Source organism: Agelaius tricolor, unplaced genomic scaffold, assembly GCF_023055355.1.
Source record: "Agelaius tricolor isolate 1412-34295 unplaced genomic scaffold, bAgeTri1.0.p SCAF_8, whole genome shotgun sequence".
NCBI lineage: Eukaryota > Metazoa > Chordata > Aves > Passeriformes > Icteridae > Agelaius > Agelaius tricolor.
The window spans coordinates 22,785,609-22,805,855 of record NW_027269268.1 but is presented as its reverse complement, the minus strand read 5'-3'; the positions used below and the strand labels follow the sequence as shown (position 1 = coordinate 22,805,855).

Genomic DNA, 20,247 nt, shown 5'->3' with positions numbered 1-20,247 from the left:
CTTCTGTTTTTCCCAGGGTTTCTCTTTTCTTGACATACTCTCTGCAGAGATATCAAATGGCTGCCTGGATTGCTTGCTTTATTTTTCTTTTGGTGGCAGATTTGTCATCCCCATACAGCTTAGCTTATTCTGATAGCAATAACATGTTGCAAAATCACAAACAAAAACACAACAACCAAACAGAAAGCATTTGCAGCAATACTTTTGTGAAAGTGAAATTTTCTAGAGAGTAGTAACAAAAGTGGGAGACTCAGCAGAGGAGAAAACTCCAGAACTTCAGTTGCTATTTTTTATGCTGCATGAGCACTTCTGCCCAGGAAACTCATGTCCTGAACCTCTTTTGGTTATCCTAAGTCAAACTTTTAAAGCAGTGAGCTTTGAAAAGGAAGATGGAAGAGAGGCTGAATAACTTGGCAATTCTTTTACAGATAGAATCTTACAATAATACAATAATGCTACTACTTTTTCCAAAACTTAGTGTTAGTAATGGCAGAGAGGATGTAAGGATGGTAAGGGACACTACTCCACATTCCATGAGAATAACTACTGCATTAAGGCAGAAATGGCTTGGGCACACATCTACTGAATGGCCTCACTCCTTATGGACAGGAATGACAGCAAATTGCCCTGGACTTCAGCCAGTCAGTCTCTAAACACAGAAGTGCTCCAACACCAGCAGTAAACAATTCTTTAGGAATAAGTCATCAGACTAATTCTTATTAGCCTTTATAGTTTCCATGAAGTTAAGTGTCTTTGCCTTAACATCTTCAATTTTATATCATTCCTTAAATATACATCATTGTCACTACATTAACAGGCAAAAGTGCTTAAAGGAACTGTGGACTTGTGTATCTGGGATTTGATGTCAATGTAGCTGGCTACAAACTGCTCGACTCTGCAGGCTGACCTCATGCAACCTGGGGGAGCATGGAGGAGCAAAAATTTACTCCACATAAGGGCAGGAGCTTCATGCCTTGGAGTTTGTTATCACTAGGGTGCCTTGCCACAATTAAAACCAAGAGGTAAATAAAAAAGGAAGAACCTAAGGGTGGGTAGAAAGAACAATGTGATGCTGTTATTCCTGGTAAGATCCAGACAGTGCAGCTCACAAGAACTAGGTGTTTTTCAGTATTTTCTAAATATAAATCACATGCAGGTCACATTCTGCCCACTGCTAGATGATTGACAGAGTACTGGCTGAGAAAGTAGTTTTACATCTGTCCTTTCTAAAAAGACAATGAATGTTTCCGATTCTAATGTGAATTTGAAAAGAAACTGCCAGAGAAATGAGCTTAGCATTCCTTGTTCCATGTGACATTATCTTTGGAGGTTACACACCAGGATTAGTTCTTCTAACTGGAATGCTTACAAAAGGGATACAGAGCTCTCTGGAGGAGACCCCTTCAGCTTCTGAACATCATGTATAAAATGACATCAGAATGCAGGGAATTTAGTCACCCCATTACTCAACAAAAGATGGTGTGGTATGCTTTAACTCTATTAGCATTTTATAATTTAAAATGCACTTAATATTTAACTCTGACCAATGAACATGCAGAAAAGCCACAAAATAGCCTCTTTAAAGGGAACAGGAGCAGGTAAGATAGAAGAAAGTTAGCCAAAGACTACTAAGTGAGGACAACCTGAAAATAGAATTATAATAATGGAATTCCAGAAAAAGCAATCAAAAACCCCACCTTTTCTGGATAAACCTGCTTCTTCTTAGAAGACTAACTGATATACCACAATTTCCTAGTGACATTTTCAAGTTCATAAACTGTTATATTGTTACTACTACAGCCACAAAAGGTCATGAGAAGGCTGTATGGTGGAGTTAATTGATCCTGAACAATGGGTTTGGGTTTATCAACATCAACAACAAAATCTAAGCTCAAAAGGGGCGAGGAACTCGATACCAAAAGCAGTCTCCAAAGAAGTAGGGACTGACTGCATCCAAGATTTATTGCTTGCTTGGTGCCCAACCATGGATTTTGCATATGTGAAGTGAATCTCTGGTAGCAGATAGCCCTTAGATACAGATACCCCTCATGCTCAGATTTATTTTTCTCTTTAAATGTTTCTTTAACAAATGTTTCTTTAACAAAAAAAGAAAAAACTTTACATAGAAACTGTTTTACAACATGTAAGCAATCTCACATTGCTTGAGAGCTGCAATTCTGTTAATGCATGCCATAATAATTTCATTCTCATTTGAACAATTTTATCTCTGTCCCAAAATCTCATTTCTAAATGCAAGAAACACTTTATTCAATTACACTTACACTTGTTGAGGTAAATATTTCTTCCATTATTCACTTATCTAATATGAATTCCAGATTTCAACAAGATAACCTGCCAAACAGGGTGCAGGTAAAAGGTACCACACCTTACCTCTATCACTGTCATACAAATATGCAAACTTGGTCCACTGATAGTATTCAATCAAGCTAAGAAGAGCTCCCTTGAGGTCAGGTCTCATCTGAATGACAAAGGGATGTGTTCCATCTGTTGGGAAGCTGGGAGTTATGAAGGAGACATGAAGAGTCCCACAGAATGATGTTATGGTATTTACAGACTTCTTGTCATAGAATCCAAAAATAGCAAAGACTCCTCTTGAAAACTGGGAGCAGACTAGAAAGAAGAAAGACAGAAAATTAGCAGGAGAATTTATTTAAAAAAAAACTATTGAAAAGTCTTTAATGTATATATTTATGAGAAATGTATGTCTGAAAAGTATCTGATCACATAAATATCAGGCAAAAAAAGTAATACTCTGCTATGGAGATAATTTATTAGCATTATCAATCAGTAATATAAACCCACACTAGAAAAAACAATAAAAGAAAGTATCAGTGGTGCACACTCCTACATGATAAATGCAGAAATAAAACTCACCAACATATTCTCAAATTCAATTTATGTTGTAAAGAACAGTGATGACAGACATCAATGGCAGTTGCAATTCAAAAAATGGGACATTATGACCACACATAGCATTATGGAAATAGATAATGCTTTGTCATGTTAAAAATAAACTGCCTCTGAGGTTAAGACTCACTGAGCTTTCTACAAAATACTTTAAATACTTTTCCATTTGTGGAAACACAAAGCCAAAACTAAACCCAGATCTATCAAGAGCAGTAAGAAGTCCATTTGCTTTAACACCCTCCTGTCTCAAAGCATTATTTTAATTCTTTCTTTGTAGGACTCAGCAAAAGCTGGTCCTTCTGGCTGACACCTGTGGTCATGTTGCAGGAAGAATAACCTCATAGGTGTAAATATCATGCTGATCATTCACTTTTTATCTGGAGACAATTCAAGCCAGTTGATGAATGTGACTGACCATGGCAGCCTGTGCAGAAGAGCTGGTTCTTCTGGGCTATCCTTTTCTTTGAGACTGTAGGGCGTACTAGAGCCTAAGTTCTAAAGCCAGGGTACAAGAAGGAAATATTAATCTCTGATTAATTCACACTTATCACTTATGCATTCTTTGGTTTTCAGAGTCACCTTGAACAAGACACATCCTTCTAGAGACACCTGACCTGCTTATAGATAGAAATCACAGTGTAATTGATGCTAATTTTGCCCAGCTATTTAGTACACTAATCCTTGAATATAATTTATATAAAGGTGAAAATAAGTCGGTTTATTTTTAGAATTTCCTAGATTTGAACTAATAATATATTTTTATCTTTCAAAAGTTATTGTATCTTTATTTTTAAAATGGTGTTTCTTTTTTTAAAATAGATATTATCCCTTTATGCCTGTTACTACTCATTGCTATCTTCTTTCCATGGCTTTGCCTATGTATCTATGCTACCACTCATCTCTCACACCCTAATTATTCCTCTACTCCAATTAAAAGCACCTAAACAGGATGAGTGAAATTCTGAGGCTGCCAGTTTTAAGTTTTCACCGATTAACTTTAATTAGGTCAGAATTTTGCCTCAGGTGAGAAAATACAAGTGATTAAAAAACTTGATGAGTAACACCCCTTTATAAAAGGATGCTGCAGGTTTTACAGGGCTAAAGTACAAGACGGTCAAACCTTTTTCATTCTAACTACAAATCATTACAGAATCATAGAATTGTTTTGAGTGGAAAAGACCTTTAAGATCAGAGTCCAACCATTAACTCAGCACTGCAAAGACTGTCACTAAACCATGTCCCCAAGTGCCACAACTCAACATCTTTTAAAGACATCCACAATAGTTATTCAACAGCTTCCCTGGGACAATTGTTCTAATGCCTCCCAACCCCTCTCATGAAGAAATTTTTCCTAATATCCAGTCTAAATAGCCTCTATCCTAACTTGAGGCCATTTCCTCTTCTGCTGCTTGTTATCTGAGAGCAGACCAGCTTCCACATTGCTACACCCTCCTTCCAGGCAGTGTAGAGAGTGATAAGGTCTCTCCTGAGCCTCCTTTGCTCCACGCTAAATAGCCCCAGCTTCTCCAATTGGTCCTCACAAGACTTGTGCTCCAGACCCTTCCCCAGGTCCATTTCCCTTCTCTGGACATGCTCCAGACCTCAATGTCCTTCCTGTAGTGAGGGGCCCAGAACTGGACACAGGGTTTGAGGTGTGGCCTCACCAGTGCTGAGCACAGGGGGACAATCACTGCCCTGGTCCTGCTGGCCACACTATTGCTGATCCAGGCCAGGATCCATTGGCCTTCTTGGCCACCTGGGCACACACTGGCTCATGTTCAGCTGCTGCTGACCAGCACCTCCAGGTCCTTTTCCATGGGGCAGTTTTCCAGCTGCTCTTCCCCCAGCCTGTAATGCTGTGTGGGGTTGTTGTGAGCCAAGAGCAGGATCTGGCATTTGGCCTTGTTGAGCCTCACACAGTTGGCCTCGGCCCACCAATCCAGCCTGTGCAGTCCCTCTGTGGAGCCTTCCTACCTCCAGCAGAGCAACACTCCCACCCAGCTTGGTGTCCTCTGCAAACTGACCAAGGGTGCACTTGATCCTCTTGTCCAGATGGTTGATAAATAGATCAAACAGGGCTGGCCTCAACACTGTGTCCTGGGAGACACCACTTGTGACTGCCTGCCAGCTGGATGGAACTCCATGCATCACTGCTCTCTGGGCCTGACCATCCAGCCAGCTTTTTACTCCTCCAAGCCATAAGCAGTCAGTTTCTCCAGGATAATGCTGTGGAAAATGGTGTGAAAGGCCAGGCAGACAAGATTCACAGTCTTTCCCTCACCCACCAAGAGGGTTGTCTTGCCATAGAAGGAGGTCAGGCTGGATGAGGAGCCTTTCACAAATCTGTGCTGGCTGAGTCTGATCCCCTGTTTGACCTACATGTGCCTTGTGGCAGCATTCAAGATGACCTTCCCCAGCACCAAGGTTTGGCTGACAGGCCAGGTTATCCTTCCAGCTCTTGTAGATGGGTGTCACCTTTGCTAATTCCCAGACAACAGGACCTCTACAGTCCTAGCAGACTTGATGTCAAGTGAACTGACCCATGACCAAAAAAACCCCAAAAATCAAATTTTTTTCTGTGTCTTCTCTGCACCTGGAAGGATAGAGGCAAATGCCACTTGTGCTCCTGATTCCTCTCAATCAGTTGTCCCAAGTCCCTGAAGTCTCTTGGTTGCTCTCAGAGAGACTTCAGGGACTTGGGACAGTCTTCAGGGACTTGCTCAGACTTCTTGTTGCAACTTCATTACAGATTGAAAAAAAATCAATCAAGGATAATCAATCAAAGGCAGTATTCAGGGCAGGAAGGCGTCTCTTCATGTCTTAAACCCAAGCCCCAAGGAGGCAGGGCTGGTTGGCATAAGGTGCCCTCTGTTCCCTTCAGAGGGTACTCTCCTATAGAAATGACCCATCTTTTTTCTTTATGGAAGCAGTTTTGATGCAGAGTGTAGGCCAACCTCAGTAACACCTCCATACTGGATGAACCAGTGTCCTTGCTATTGTTGTTTCCTTTGCAGAGCCTCATACCTGTTATGGAAAGGCACCTGGAAAGGTGGGGCAGTCACAGAGGAGACACACCAGCTACACCAGGCAGGAACCCATCACCATTGCCCCCTACCCCTTAAGTCACTGTGTTCACCCAGGCAGAGAGAGGAAAGGGAATCCTCTGTGTCATGAATCCAGTCTGCCTGTCCAGCCTGTGCCAGGGAAAGCAGCTACCTTTTGGTCCCTCTCTCTCTGTCTCCCTGCTACTCCTCAAGCCACTCACCTCCCAGAGCTCTGTCACTGGGCACAGAGGAGCTCCCCTGCCCAGGCACAGCTCCCAGAGCTCTGTCACTGGGCACAGAGGAGCCCCCCTGCCCAGGCACAGCTCCCACAGGAGTGCTCCCTGCTGCTGGTCAGTGCTGCTAAGAGCAGGGTCCACCCTCCAGCCCAACACCTGTGTGGCAGCATGCTCCCATGGGAGCTCTGTCTCGGGGCAGCTGTGTCATGTTGGACAAAGATTTCTGCAAAAGGCTGTGAATTTTCTGAATAGCTTTACTGTTTAAGTTACTGGAACTCCTTGTTCTATTCCACATCATTATGCTCTCGCTGAGGCAAAACCAACTCACTACCTCCCCACACACTCATGAATAATTGTTTCCTATGTGCAGAGAAGGCTAAATACCATCTGAACTTGCTACAATAAAGGAATTAATGCCTCATAACTCACCTTCAAAAATGCACATAAAAATAGAGCATCAGTTTACTTCTGGATTCCTGGATGAGAATCTTGCAAAGACTGTTACTTGTACACTACTGTGACCTGAATTAAACCATTTTAATACTGCCTATAAGGTAACAGAGACAACAACAGTCTCATCAAAGGACCACTGAAAAATAAAAAATGCTTTATGCCACTACTGCCAACACCTGGGATGCATTTGTCCTGTCACACTGCTTTTCTTCCATCACCAGTCAGAGATTTTAGGCACAGATGGAGTAATGTTCCCTACAGCAGCCAACAACCAGAAAATTTGAAAACCGTAGGTGATGCCTTTTCAGAATCATCACCCATCCTCTCCTCACCTTCCTGACACTGGAGACCTTTACCTTGACCCATGAGTTTTCTCACTTTTTCTCTTCCCATCTTCTCCTCTGTATGCTGGGGACAGAGGGGAGACTGAGTGGCTGTGAGTGCTTTGCAGCTGGTAGGGTTAACCCATGACAGGGAAAAAGGTGTTATTCCACTTTCCACCGACAGGACAGACCTGTAAATACCACTGTGCTCCACTGTCCCTCTTCAGGGACAGACATGCACCACTCTACTCTCTTCAGAAGACAGCTGCTATTCTTTCAAACTGAACATCCTCCCCGACAAGGCACAAAATCAAACCACGTGTCATCACAACCTACTTAAATAAAGCACTCTTGGATTAACACAGTGAACAACTGTTTCATAGTCTCTACACCTGATAAATCATCAGTCCTTACATACATGTGTCTTCTTCTGAGGAAGGTTGGTAAACCAAGAATTTTGATCTCCTCTCCTGCACAAAGTGAAAGACAAGTAAAAAGCACCACCTCCAGCTGGGAAAGTCAAGGCACTGCAGTTCTCAGTGCCTAGAGGAGCTGCAGTTTAAAAGCTGAATTACATACACACAGGGGTAAACAATCCCAACAAATGACATGGTAAAAGCAAAATCATTTTATATTCTTAAAATTATTATGAAACCTGCAAAATAGATACAAGGTCTCATTTAATTCAACCGAGGCTACTCTAATGTGAAATGAAAATCTCTCAAACACAAATCTTCAAGTATGGACATAACTCACATCTTGGTCAGCCAGAAAAATCAGGCTCAACTATAATCCAGGTAAAAATAAATTTTCATCAGCAGTGATCAGTGTCACAATGCCACACAGAAAAACCTCAGTGTTGTGCTTTTCTGTGTGAAATTCCACTAAGGGTAACTGGGCAGGCACCTATGCTAGGTAATAAAAACATGCTACAAATAAGCATTTAAACTTTGACAAATTCTTGCAATTCTTCTGGGGTTTTTTGTCTTTTAGGTGCAGAAGGGAAAAGAAAGGATGGTGTTTCCAAATAAAATGGTGACCCAGCAGATAATGCAGAAACTGCAATTGTTTTTGGCAGGGTTCCCACCTCAGACTAAATCTACAGTCATGTTGCTATTGCTGGAAGACATTAGTTTTATAACGGTGAATCACAAGCTGTTCACAATTATTAGAGTAAAAAAAAGTCATGATGATTAGGACTCATAAGCCATTGAAATATGAAAGATCTGTTTCATTAATGACATTAGAACCAATGGCCAGGATTCATTTCTTTCAAGCTCTCCTGTATGAATTGGGGTTTTTTTGGCGTTATGGGGTCTTTTTTAGAAGCAGTCTACGGCTTACTTAGCAACAAGAGGGGAAGAAGATAGTAACCTCATTCTGGAACATTTTTCTAAAGAGATTTTCCTAGAATGGCAAATAACTGTGAATTCCAAGAAACAGGGTAAATAAAGATTCTTGAGCAGGAACAATTATCAGAAGGTTTTGTTATGGTTAAGGTTTAAGTATTTTATATTTGACTTCTTGTTCTACAAACATAGTCAGGCACAAACCTAGCTTGCCTTTGTTTTTCAGAGCACTAAAAAGGTATCCTAGACTTTTATTCCAAAAGCTAGGGGTCAGATTTGTTCAATAACAAAATCAAGCTTAAGCCTGCAATGAGAAATATGTGCCCTGTCAGAGGGTGGCCAAAACTGCTTGCTCCATTCTTAAACTCTTCCATTGTTATCTACATCTGCTGCTTCTTACAACTCCTTTTTGCCAGTCATAACTTTCTCTCTTTCCCACTTTCCCCATTTCACTACTCTGGTTAGTCAATGAACTCTATAAGCAGGATAACCTGATATTTACCACTGTGGTAATACCTGGTTCTTCAGAAACAATGAAATCCAGCACTTTACGCTCTTTGCCTCTCATCATATAGAACATATTTCTGTGATGCATATCATCCTAAACCCAAATCTCAGGAAGTGCCAACTGAAGAGTACACTTGCAAATTATAAATACAAACATATTACAAAGATGCTAAGCTTTACACAGTGAAGTGACTCCAGTGAAGGAATGACAGTTTGTTTGTCTTCAGTTGAAGAACTGAATCATTAAATCACACAGAAACAGTTGGATTTGAATACATATGCTTAGAAACTCTTTCTGATTAAGTTCTCCTAAAGCCAAGATTTTCTTCCTTCAGTACTCTCCAAAGGGAAAGTAATGAACCTAATAATTGTTTACATTCAAATTGGAAAAAGAAAACTAGCAAAGTGCTAATTACTTACTGAAACAAATGTCTAATACTACCTGCTTACAGGTAAATTTCCAAACACTGGTATCATTACTCTTAACATATTTCTGAATTTTTATTTATAAGAATTTTGACACTTGATTTCTGTCCAAAGCTGAAAATTTAAAATGATATAGTATTTGCCATTTGGTGCTTAGATTTCATATGCTGTCCAGTATTAATCTGGCTTTATATATTATTTTATTGTAATACCTTGGTTTATTATTAGTTTTAGCAAAACTGTTTTAATATTAGCATAGGGAAATAAGTATTGGGTGCAATAATTTAATTACACACAATGGAATAATCATTCTCTTACTTCTATGAGAAAGAAACCATAGCATAAGCATAAAGAAAGAGTCAAGCACAGCCTCTCCAAAAGAGACCAAAACACAAAGGCAACACTCATTGGTTTGAAAAGTTGACAGATGAGTCAGAAGTAGCCAGGAACAAGATGTAGAAACCGAATGCCCAGTTTACACAATCATTTCAGCTTCTGAAAGACCACGCTTTGAATAAGCAGACAGTGAAAAGGAACAATAGATGGAACAAAAAATAAGCAGGAACAACAGAGAAAAGAACGAATTCACATCTGATTGAAACTGTATCAGGAAATCATTGTGAAAATAAAACCCAGTATGGATTGCTTCCAAAGCTATTACGAAAATTGCAGCACAGCAGAAGCATATTGCATACACTTTCCTAGACTGAATAATTTTTTTTCAGTTAATATTATAGATACAGTCTGCATGGTCTATTTTACCCATTCAGATTCTATGATTGCCTCCTAGATATAAGCTTCCCTTCAGGAAGATTGAATAAGGCATAAGGAATCATCCAAGTTCATCCAGAGGGATATTTAGAACCATGAAAAAGTATGCTTTAAGCAGCCTGAGACAGAAATCCTTTTTTCTAAAGGCCATGGTAGGCTAACTGAAACTGGGAAGAAAACAGTTCCCAAAGGCTCAAAGAAGAGCATAATATCTGAGAGACAACAGGCCAAAGCTGCATGGTAGCATTCAATAAAACACAGGGCACAGAACCCAAATAAAGGCTGGCATTTTAAAATTCCAAGATACCCTTTTCCAAAGCTGAGAGGCAATCAATGCCAATTAAAAAAATCAATGGCAATCAGAACTAAAAATGCGCTAAACTTCTGGATAACAAAACACTGAATTACACTGAAAATACCTTCCTTTTTATCTCTGCAAATTTTAATTCCAGCTCTGATAAACGTGGAGTTTTATCTTATTTTAAGCATTTAAGAAAAGCTGCCCAAAATTATAGCCATTCAATACTGACCTAAAGCGTGTATTTTCCTCTTTGCAGATTGTTCAAACACATATCTTATGGCTAAGAAACCCCCAAAACAAACTAGACCTCATTGGGAAAAGTGATCATTGAGCTCACACACAAAGAACAGTGTGAAGATCATTGTTGAAGTAAATTACTTCATCACTACTCCTCACCTGTACACTCAGCATTAATGCAGAAAATGTGACTTATAGCAACAAACAGTGAGTTCCCCATCCATCAGTCTGCATCAGAACAGGGGGACTCAATTTTTCACAGAGCTGACCAGGAAAATTCTCTCAGCCTTAAAGACTGAAAAAGGAAGAATTTAAATCCTGAGGCTGGAATGTCTGAAGAGGACAATTCTGGCGGAGCAGATACAAAGGATTTTTTTGCACCTTTCCTGGCAGAAATGCCATCTTCAGTTATTGCTACAACCTGAACTGTTTGCTCAGAGATTATGCAACTGAATGGAACTTTCCACACCTTTTATTAACAAAAGCAGCTTTGATCATTTTGTAAAATTAGACTCAAAACCTGGTTTGCTGCAGTAGAACACAAGCTCAAAAGCCAGAGAGGACGATTAATCTATTTCAACCGGCCAATCATACTTCACACTGAGGAAAGAAACTTTGTGCCAATATGGGATATTTTAAGCGAGCACAAAAAAGCCTTCAAGAAGTTAGTAGCCATCTGTTAGGAAAGTACATGAGGATAGGCACAGCTTCTCTATATGCTAATGCTGCAATAATGAAGGTGGTAAATAAACATCATGTTCACAATGAAACAACAGGTCAGAAACACAGTCTGTTTCAATGACAGTTGCATTCAATTACATAGTGTTTGGCTGTGCACTGTAAAGCATTTGAAAACCTTTTTCATTGCTAGGACAATTACCATGATGCAAAGGAAATCATTACAAACACCGTTGGAAAGAATCACGTTAAAGCTATTATGTTTTTACAAATCAAATAAGATTCTTGGAATGGAATTAAAATGCAAGTCTCCTCATGAAAGGAAAAAAAAAAAAGTTCATATTACACAAAATTATTACACAATTCTTTACTGCTAGGAACCTAGTGCATTTGTCCAAATCTCCATTTTCTCCAGCTGAAGGAGATAATGTTTCCTGAACCCCAAATATAGCAACCCTATGGAAAGCTATTAAATAACAGAAATATAACTTCATCTTGTCTCCAAAAGTTTCTCTCCCCTCCCTCCCTTTTTTCTCTCCTCCTACCACCCAAATAAAAACCATTGTGTTTCCATTTGATGACACAAACTTTAAGTCAATCAATTTCCTTCAAATCTAAGAACTCACTTTGCAAATATGCCTGGCTGGCATTCTGACTATGTTTCTACCTTTCCCAACAATTACAACCTTATGGTAATAGAGAATTTAGAGTGTCCAACAAAGTATTACCTCCTAGATGTAGAAGTAAACCTAAGAAAAGGCTAATAAGCTTTTTGGAGCACAGTGCAAGTCATGGAGAAGTCATCTATTTCAGGCTTGCTTTGTTCAATCAGCATAACTCTACTGAATTTAACAGAGCCAATATAATTTATCCCAACTAAAAATGTAATTGTCCATTTTTAGCAAAACCATTTTCACACATATTTTCAAACCAGAAATATTATATACAACAGAATACTCATCATCTCCTCTTCCCCTTAATCAGCATTGCTGGAAGCATCCCATTTCTACATTTCATTAAACTAATCATATTCCAGTTCCCAAGAAAATGTCACTGTGTAAAACTGTCTTTGAAAAATTGTAAAAGGATTTGGAAAGAGATAAAATTAACTTGGTAGGCAAAAGTACATCTTGTTAAAATGTTGACAGATTGGGATTCAATTTATCAACTTGTTTTTCTTTAATTGAGCTAGAAGGTCCAAACATCACTCCTGAACACATTGTCTAACACCATCTAACACCATCTAAAAGGAAGCATGGTTTCAGCACAGAGTTCTTCTGTTAGAAGGATGGGAAGAACTATGAGAAAAGGCTCTGACATTACCTCATAAGTATAAAAAAAAAATCTGTAACAAATCTTAAGGAAACTGCTGTAAGGAATAAAGAGGATTTCATGAGGCAGAGAAAGTACAGCAGAAGATATGAAAGTGATCTATTACTTCTGAAGAAGGCTCCATATTACATTTTTAAAGGAAGGAAATGTGATTTTTCAACTGGCCACTACTGACCTGCCACACATCTTATTCTGAGAAAGTCACTTTAGTCCTGTTTATTGCTTACATATCTCTGTCTGAAATGCTGCAGCTGGGAGCATATTTCCCTCACCCTGCCCATGCCAGCCCATGCCTTGTCACTCCAGCATGGCCAGCATTGCAGCATGCAGCTTTACTACAGCCTGTCACACCCAGCCTGAGCTCCCATGTCTCCAGACAGCTGAACCTGATTTGCAAGTAAATTATCTAACTAAAATTTTTGTCACAACTCTGCTGAGAGGAATATCTCACACAAGCTCATGACTAAAAGTAACAGTAATAAAGACAATTTCCTATGCTGTCACAGGTCTAACAGCTTCTACACTTCATAGGAATAATGATGGATCTCTGCCACCTGTAACAACATTCACCCAGCATTGTTCCAGCCTAAACCACTGACCTACAGCAAAGGATGGCTTCCTGTGGTTCTTTTGGGGACATTTTAGCAGTACTTCCAGCCATAGTCTAACTTCCTGCAACATCTTGTGGATTTATGACACTCATTGGGATAATCAGCTGTAACCTAATTTGTCAGGCCTTATTTGTATTTAGAAATGGTCCAGTAGTCACATCACACACCTTCCTATCTGCATGCCCTATTTTTCAATTACTGTAAAAGTAAGAGAAACATAATTTATTTGGGAAGTATTCAAAGAGCATTTAATAAACATTATTAGTAATACAAATCAGAAAAGCAGTAAGATCCTCTTAATTAGGTCACTCTAGTGAACAGCTGTGTGTCCTGATTATATGACTTATTTAATTAAGAGAACTTATTGAATAATAAAGCAGCAAGGAGAGCTTTAAAATGATAAAGTAAAATGAGCACGCATTGGAAATATTATGAACGTTCCTTGCCTCTCCTTTGTCCATTGCTTTAATCTTCAATAACTTGATGAATAATGCAAATTCAATTCAAAATGCATTCAAAGTCAAACTTCTTCTGTTTTATTTAGGGTTGGCTGATTATTATTATTTTATTTAGGGTTGGCTCCTTAAGGAAACTTGCAAAGATGTGATACAGCACATCATTACCAGTTACTTTAACAAAGCAAGGATTCATCCTTATGCTTCACTGTGACTGAGATTATTCTCCCAGATGTTTTCTGACTGTGTTCAGATCTCCCAGAAGTGGGGCCGATTGGTTTAATGACGTTTTACACTGTTTATCCTCATGTTTGGCCTATATTACCTGAGCTGATTTGAGCACCTACATTGTACTGCATGCTATGTATAGACACACATATACACTACATCAGACTAAAAATAAAATCATTTCTAGAGGAAACTTGTGCAACATCTAAATCAGCATGAAAAACATTCCCACTCAGCACTGAAATAGTGTCAGAGAGTCACATTATCTGGGCCTTTAAGTTCTCTATTGCAAAGCTCCTGCTATATTATGTATGTTCTCTCTGTCTTTACATATGAATTATGTATGTTCTAAATATATGTTTTGCAGAGGCTTACAGGAATACTAGATCTGGCTTTATAAAAATATCCCATTCATCCACCCTTACTGCCATTTCAGTGGTGAGCCCAAGTGTCACCACAATAAAAAAATCCCAAAACAACCACAACAAAACCCTCCCAAAAAAACCAAACTCCCCACAAAGCAAAAGAGATTTTATGGCCTTACAAACCACACTTCTTCCTTTAGCTGAGGAGATGCATATAAGATCAGTAACTTGTTTTTGGAAAATGAGCCTTTCACCACATGTTCTTAAGTTTTAAAACTTTACCATAATTTACCTGAGACAAATAAACATTAAAATATTTACCACACTATTTGGTACATCTCCTCTAGTAAAGCAAATAAACTTTTCAGCTTGCCCTGCAAATAGTTACTTTAAATTGACCTTGTTTCTTAAGAGCTTCTAAGCACATATTAAGTAAAAAATTGTCTTTTTCCAGGCACATTGACATCATAGAAATGAAAATTCACTTCTCCTTTGTATCCTTATTTCCTGAATTTCCTATTCACTTATCCTTTGTATCAAATATGAGGAAGAAATATTTAATACAGAGTCCTTCCAGAAAATGTTGGTTCAAGGAGACACATCAACTTCAAGCAGCTGGTGATAAACCCTCTAGAAATAGATTACTGACACTAGAAAGCAAATATTACCACCTGCACTGCACATCAGAAGATCAGATTAAGGACCTGGTTTGAATGCTCCAGCCACCTGGAGAGCTACTCACAGCACATACTGCTCTCTGTTCCTTCACACTGGGCCTTTAACCATGAGTTTGGTAGCAAGCACTGCACTGCCCTCAGAGCACATGTGCAGAATGGAGAATTGCTATTGAAAATTGAATATATTGGTTTCAGGGGTTTTACCTTGGGCTGACTTAAGGTCATCCCTGTGGACTAAATGCCCACTAGCAGTTTGATTGCATTAGTGGAATTCCAGAAACACATCCTCCAGTTCAGTTGATTCAAAAAGGATGTGTTCCTTGGGCTCCTAAACCACTCCAGAATAAGAAACAAGCAGCAGAGCCAGGGCTGATTAGGAAACTTCCTTGAAATATTTTACTCTTAATCCAAATTTAATTATTCAGGTGGAGACACCCATGTATTCCCATGGTATGAAAAACATATTTCCATTTGAACCTAAGTAAAATTTTATATGATGGGATAGCACTAGAACTGGTTACAGTAGGCTGCATAAATTTAATGTCCCTTGAGTATTTCAGGTTGTCACTGACAACTTGCTAAAAAGGAGTTTACACCAAGAACAGAAGTATTAAGCTTCAAGTCTTCTTTAACTTCCTGTTCTTAAGAGCTACTTGATTTTTCACAGTCACATATGTTCAGGTGGCACCAGCTTCCACAAACAAAAAAATTAAAAACTCTTTAGCCATGTTGACATCTTGCATAGCCCTGTCATTAGCATCTGGCTCAGTGATTTGGTTTATATTCTAATTCATTGGAAAAAAAGCCAAATGTCTCATTTCCCAAAGAAATATTACCTCTCTTCTCTCCTGTTATTTTTAAAAACTCATGGCTTTCAAACAAGTGTCATGATTTGGGTGTCAGTTTCATGATGTAAACACCAGGCACTGGCAAAATACAGTAAATTATGCTGGAGGTCTTGTAGACCAATTTGCCATACTTACAAGTGGCTGCTTAAAATTTCTAGCACTAGCCAGCTGGAGTGGTTGCTGTGCACTGCAGGGAGAGTAGTCCAGTCTTGAATAATTAGACTTCAGAGTTATAAAACACAATTAAGCTCCTACAGTTAAAAAAATTTCTGTGACAGCTCTAACACTCTCCATTACTTTTGGAAAATCAGACCACACTTTTCATAGCTAAGAAACCACAGCTTGATCAGTTGCTGAAGTTCAAGTGAAACAGCTAAGACTTTTTGATCTATCCTACTAATGAAGCAAAGAATATGCTTTTTAGTGTTTCCCCTACTTGACAGTCATATTGAGGGTGATATGGTCAGGGGAGTGCTGTATGTTTTCCATAGTTTGACCAAGAAACAACATTTAGATTAGTCTAAATGATGATTACTAAAACTGTTATTTATCTTTCTAAGTCACACTTCCTGCATTTAACTGCAATGTAACCTCCATTATGGTAACTTTGTTCAGGGTAATCTAGTACCTCACACTGTTTGCCTGGAATAATTAGTTTTTGCTCATACAGCATTCTAATGCTTCAGGCTTTTAAAATAGCTTCTATAAATACACCTGATCAGCATTGTAATGCAACAAAATACAGCATTTTGTAGCATATGGCACACAAAGCAGTGAAGTGAAGGGCAAGCCCAGCTCTCAGCTGAGGCATGCCACCCAGTTTGTGCCATTGCACTTATTGAACCATATGGCTCCTCCTAGGTGGCAGGGCACCTCTAAAACACAGGTGTGTATTCTTTCACCTGAATTCATGACCCATGAGACAAAGCTGAACTCAGCTCTCCTCATCCCATATTCAGTGTCACTTCTGTTGTATAAATTTACATAGTGTTTACCATAATAAACAAACAGAAATTGTGCATAACACCTGCAAAATACTTAACTACATCGACCACTGTTTAAAAACATTTTCCTCTGGAGAACAAAGCCTAATCTAAAACTCACTGACAGTTACATAAACCACAGAACAAGAATACATTTAGAAGAAAAATGTCTGGTGTCTGACCAACAGCAAATGGGTTCCTCGACTTCCTCTGAAACAAAGGCATCAGCATGGAATCAAAATCTCATTTATTCTAAAAAATTCTAAAAATTCTGAAAATTTTAGCATGCTGGTTCTCTCCAGTCCAGGGTTCTTATTTCAGAACTGCTCTGCCTCTGATCCTCACCATTAATGCAGTCTTTCTCCCTTGCTTTCACCTGACTATAAGAAATCTGAGCTTAAAATTAGGCTTCATCCCTAAAGGACCACAAATAGACAGGAAGGCTTCTGCATTCAAACACTGCCAGTTTGGCACCCTTTAATACTACATAAATCAGAAAAGGCTGAAACCTATAAAGATTTTTTTGCTGTTCGCTATATTAACTCACACTAAAGACATTGTTGATCACCTGGCTGAATTTATTACATAAAACAGCACTGGAATTTTCACCCTTTCACCCCAGTTTTTTTTTTACTTTTCATTGAGCATACTTCTCTGGGGATACTGTGAAATGCCTTGCCTTTAAAGCTACAAGCACCTCAGTTCACCCTCTAAGAAACATGAAAAACAGCTAAAGTCAATTTGAGAATTGCCCTGAGCAGAGCTGATGTTTCAGTACCTGAAATTGCCATTGAAAATATTTGCAAGAATCACCATTTTATTATGCAAACATGTGAAATACAGTAGCAGCTTAATCTTATTCTCATTGGAGTCATTGGAAGTTTTGCTATTTACTGAAAAAGGAAACAGATCAAACACAAGCAGCTTAATAATCCAAGCTCACTCACCATTGTGCAAACAGCACTTGATTAATTCAAGGTACCATTGTAACATACAGAATGGCTCTGTGCAGGAAAAAGTGAAGGCTCACTCTTCACAGGGGGAGAAAAGCTTTCTGCCACAGAAACTCTGGGAATAATCCATCCTGCCCCAGCGTGCCACTGCTGGGCAAAGAGCTGCACGAGGGGTCTCTGTGTGCATGGCACTCTCAGGCTCAAAGCTCCCCACAAGCCCCCACCATACAAATCCCTTATTTTTCCCCAGGTAAATGCCACTGGGGATGCAGCTCTCCAGCCAGCTCACTGGAACTGTGACTCCGTGCAGCTGCGAGTTCACAGCACCAGGCAGGGCAGCTCCGTCCACATCTGGTACATTTGGTTTTGATGAACCCAGAACAAAGCTGCGCTTTCATAGGCTTTGCCTCTACTAAGGTATTTTATGTAAGAGCAAGAATAAACTTGTTTAGACAATGATAAATAACAGAGGGGAATAATGTACATTTTGCTGCTATCTTCTGTCAAATAAATGCTAGTCAAATGCTTCATCAACTCTTGCTGTGAAGACAGGCTGCCAGAATGGTGGAGAAATTTTGAACCTTTACAAGGCACCTTAATCATGTGTCTTAATTCATGTACATGCAGACCCTTTCTCTCAGCAGAACTTTTTTGTACTGTTAGCCCATGCTGCTGAACTGAATCCAGAACAAAAGGAGTGATATAGGGACTGTTTGCTTTTAATTTGAACGGTAATAAAAATGCAAATCAAATAAAAAACATTTTATAGCAGCATGAAGATTTTATATGTAGCTAGCAAATCATAAAAAGATGCATATTTACAGGGTTTAAAAAATTGCAAGAATTGTAAACAAAACATATAGTTTAGTAAACTGCAAATTTAAATCACACAGTATCTTGAAAGGTGACACTAAAAAGATCAAAAGGAAGTAAAAAAAAAAAAAAAAAGAGAAAACCAAAGGAAATCAGAAGTAAGGCACAATCTCTCCTCCTTTCTTCCTTAATACAGTATCTTAAAAGTATCTTACAGTGTTTTAAAAGTCATGTAAGTAGAAAACTGTGCCAAGAGCAATTGTGGAAAACTGTGCTATCTGATCACAAAAATCAAGTCATACAGGTTCATGACTATTAAACAGTTTGTTTTCCTGACTATTAAATCTGTATGCAATGCGTCAGATAAATCTATGTTCTGTATATTCAAAAAGAGACTACTTTTTATTTGTTTGCAATTACTTGGCTAAATATGTATATTAAAATACTGCAGACATATCATCCATTATATAGTTGCCAATTGCAAAGGACACAAGTATTTTGTGTGCTTAAAAATGTAAAATATTTTGGAGTGCTTTTTTTATTAGTTTAAAAGGTTAGAATATGCATAAAAGGTTAGAATATGCATAAAATATGCTAGCTAGGCACTTAAAATTAATGAATTATTTGCTGTAAGTAGGTCAAATTACATGAGCTTTCAAAAAGAAAAAGTATTTTATTCCACATGACAATTCTGAAGTAGATTAACACCACTTAAGCACAGTATTGAACAGGGATACCACACAAAAGGTTAAGCAACACTGTTGATAGCAGAAGGCTTAACATGCTTCACACAACTATGGGAGATAAATTACTACAAACATAATTATATAAACATAGCTATTCAGAGCTTTCCTTGAAAAATTCAAATGACAATCATGAAAGTAAAATCTGGAGCAAGCATGAGCTAAATACCTTAAGCAAAGGGTATCTCAAGCATTAATTATATTTTAGGTAAAAAATGCAACTTTACCTGTGTTTATCACATCTACTCCATTAAAAAGCTTACTCTGTCTCAGATTCCTCTTCAGGAATACCAACTCAGACTGTGAAACTCCATTAAAATGATGCTTTAAAGAATGATATATCTGAAGAATTGAATAATGGCTAATTTTCTTTTACTTTCAAGTTCTTTGTTTGCCTTTTTTAATTTTTTAAGCCCTTTTTATGGTGGCACTGCAGCAAGTGTTGAGTTGTAAGCTGTCCACATTGCCAACTTCTTGACTACATTCAAAAAACTTCCCAATAGTTTCATACACAAATCACAAGCAGTAGAGATGACTAAGACTACAAAAATCTTCTCATCTAGGTCACTGTCTGTCTTTGACCCACTCCTAACTAGACAACTCTCATCATCACGAGTGAGTCTCATGTTCAGGAGCTAAGCCATGACAGCTGTACATGACCAAAAGCACACTGAAATTCTCTTTGGACTCTAGCATACAGGAATGAAGGAGGTTTAATTCACCTTCTTGGGAGGTTTTAAAATGCATATTAACTTTATGACTTCAGCTAGGCCACCCTACCCTTTGTTGAGTATTTCTGTGCAGACAGTCTCACAGTTTCCATCACTGCAGAAGGAATGTCATTTAACCCACATTATCATCACTAGCTGCTAAGCAGCAGCTACTGCACAGCATCAGCAGCACATCTAACAGAGTGGGCTGTATGCTGAAACCCTCAGTAACATTTCAGAGAGAGGTATTTTGTGTGAGAAAAAACTCAACTCTTA

General features: G+C 38.7%; 1 protein-coding gene across 4 annotated transcripts in view; it reads right to left on the bottom strand.

Annotated features, from left to right (window-relative positions):
- GRIA2 (glutamate ionotropic receptor AMPA type subunit 2) overlaps window positions 1-20,247 on the bottom strand; it is an 88,400-nt gene that overhangs the window by 45,454 nt on the left and 22,699 nt on the right. For all 4 annotated transcript variants that reach the window (XR_011679956.1, XM_071431952.1, XM_071431951.1 and 1 more), the window contains exon 3: window positions 2,392-2,631. Coding sequence is in view for 3 of the 4 variants with exons in the window: in XM_071431952.1 (XP_071288053.1) it covers window positions 2,392-2,631 (240 nt within the window). In the remaining variant the exon portion in view is untranslated. The remainder of the gene's footprint in view (window positions 1-2,391; window positions 2,632-20,247) is intronic.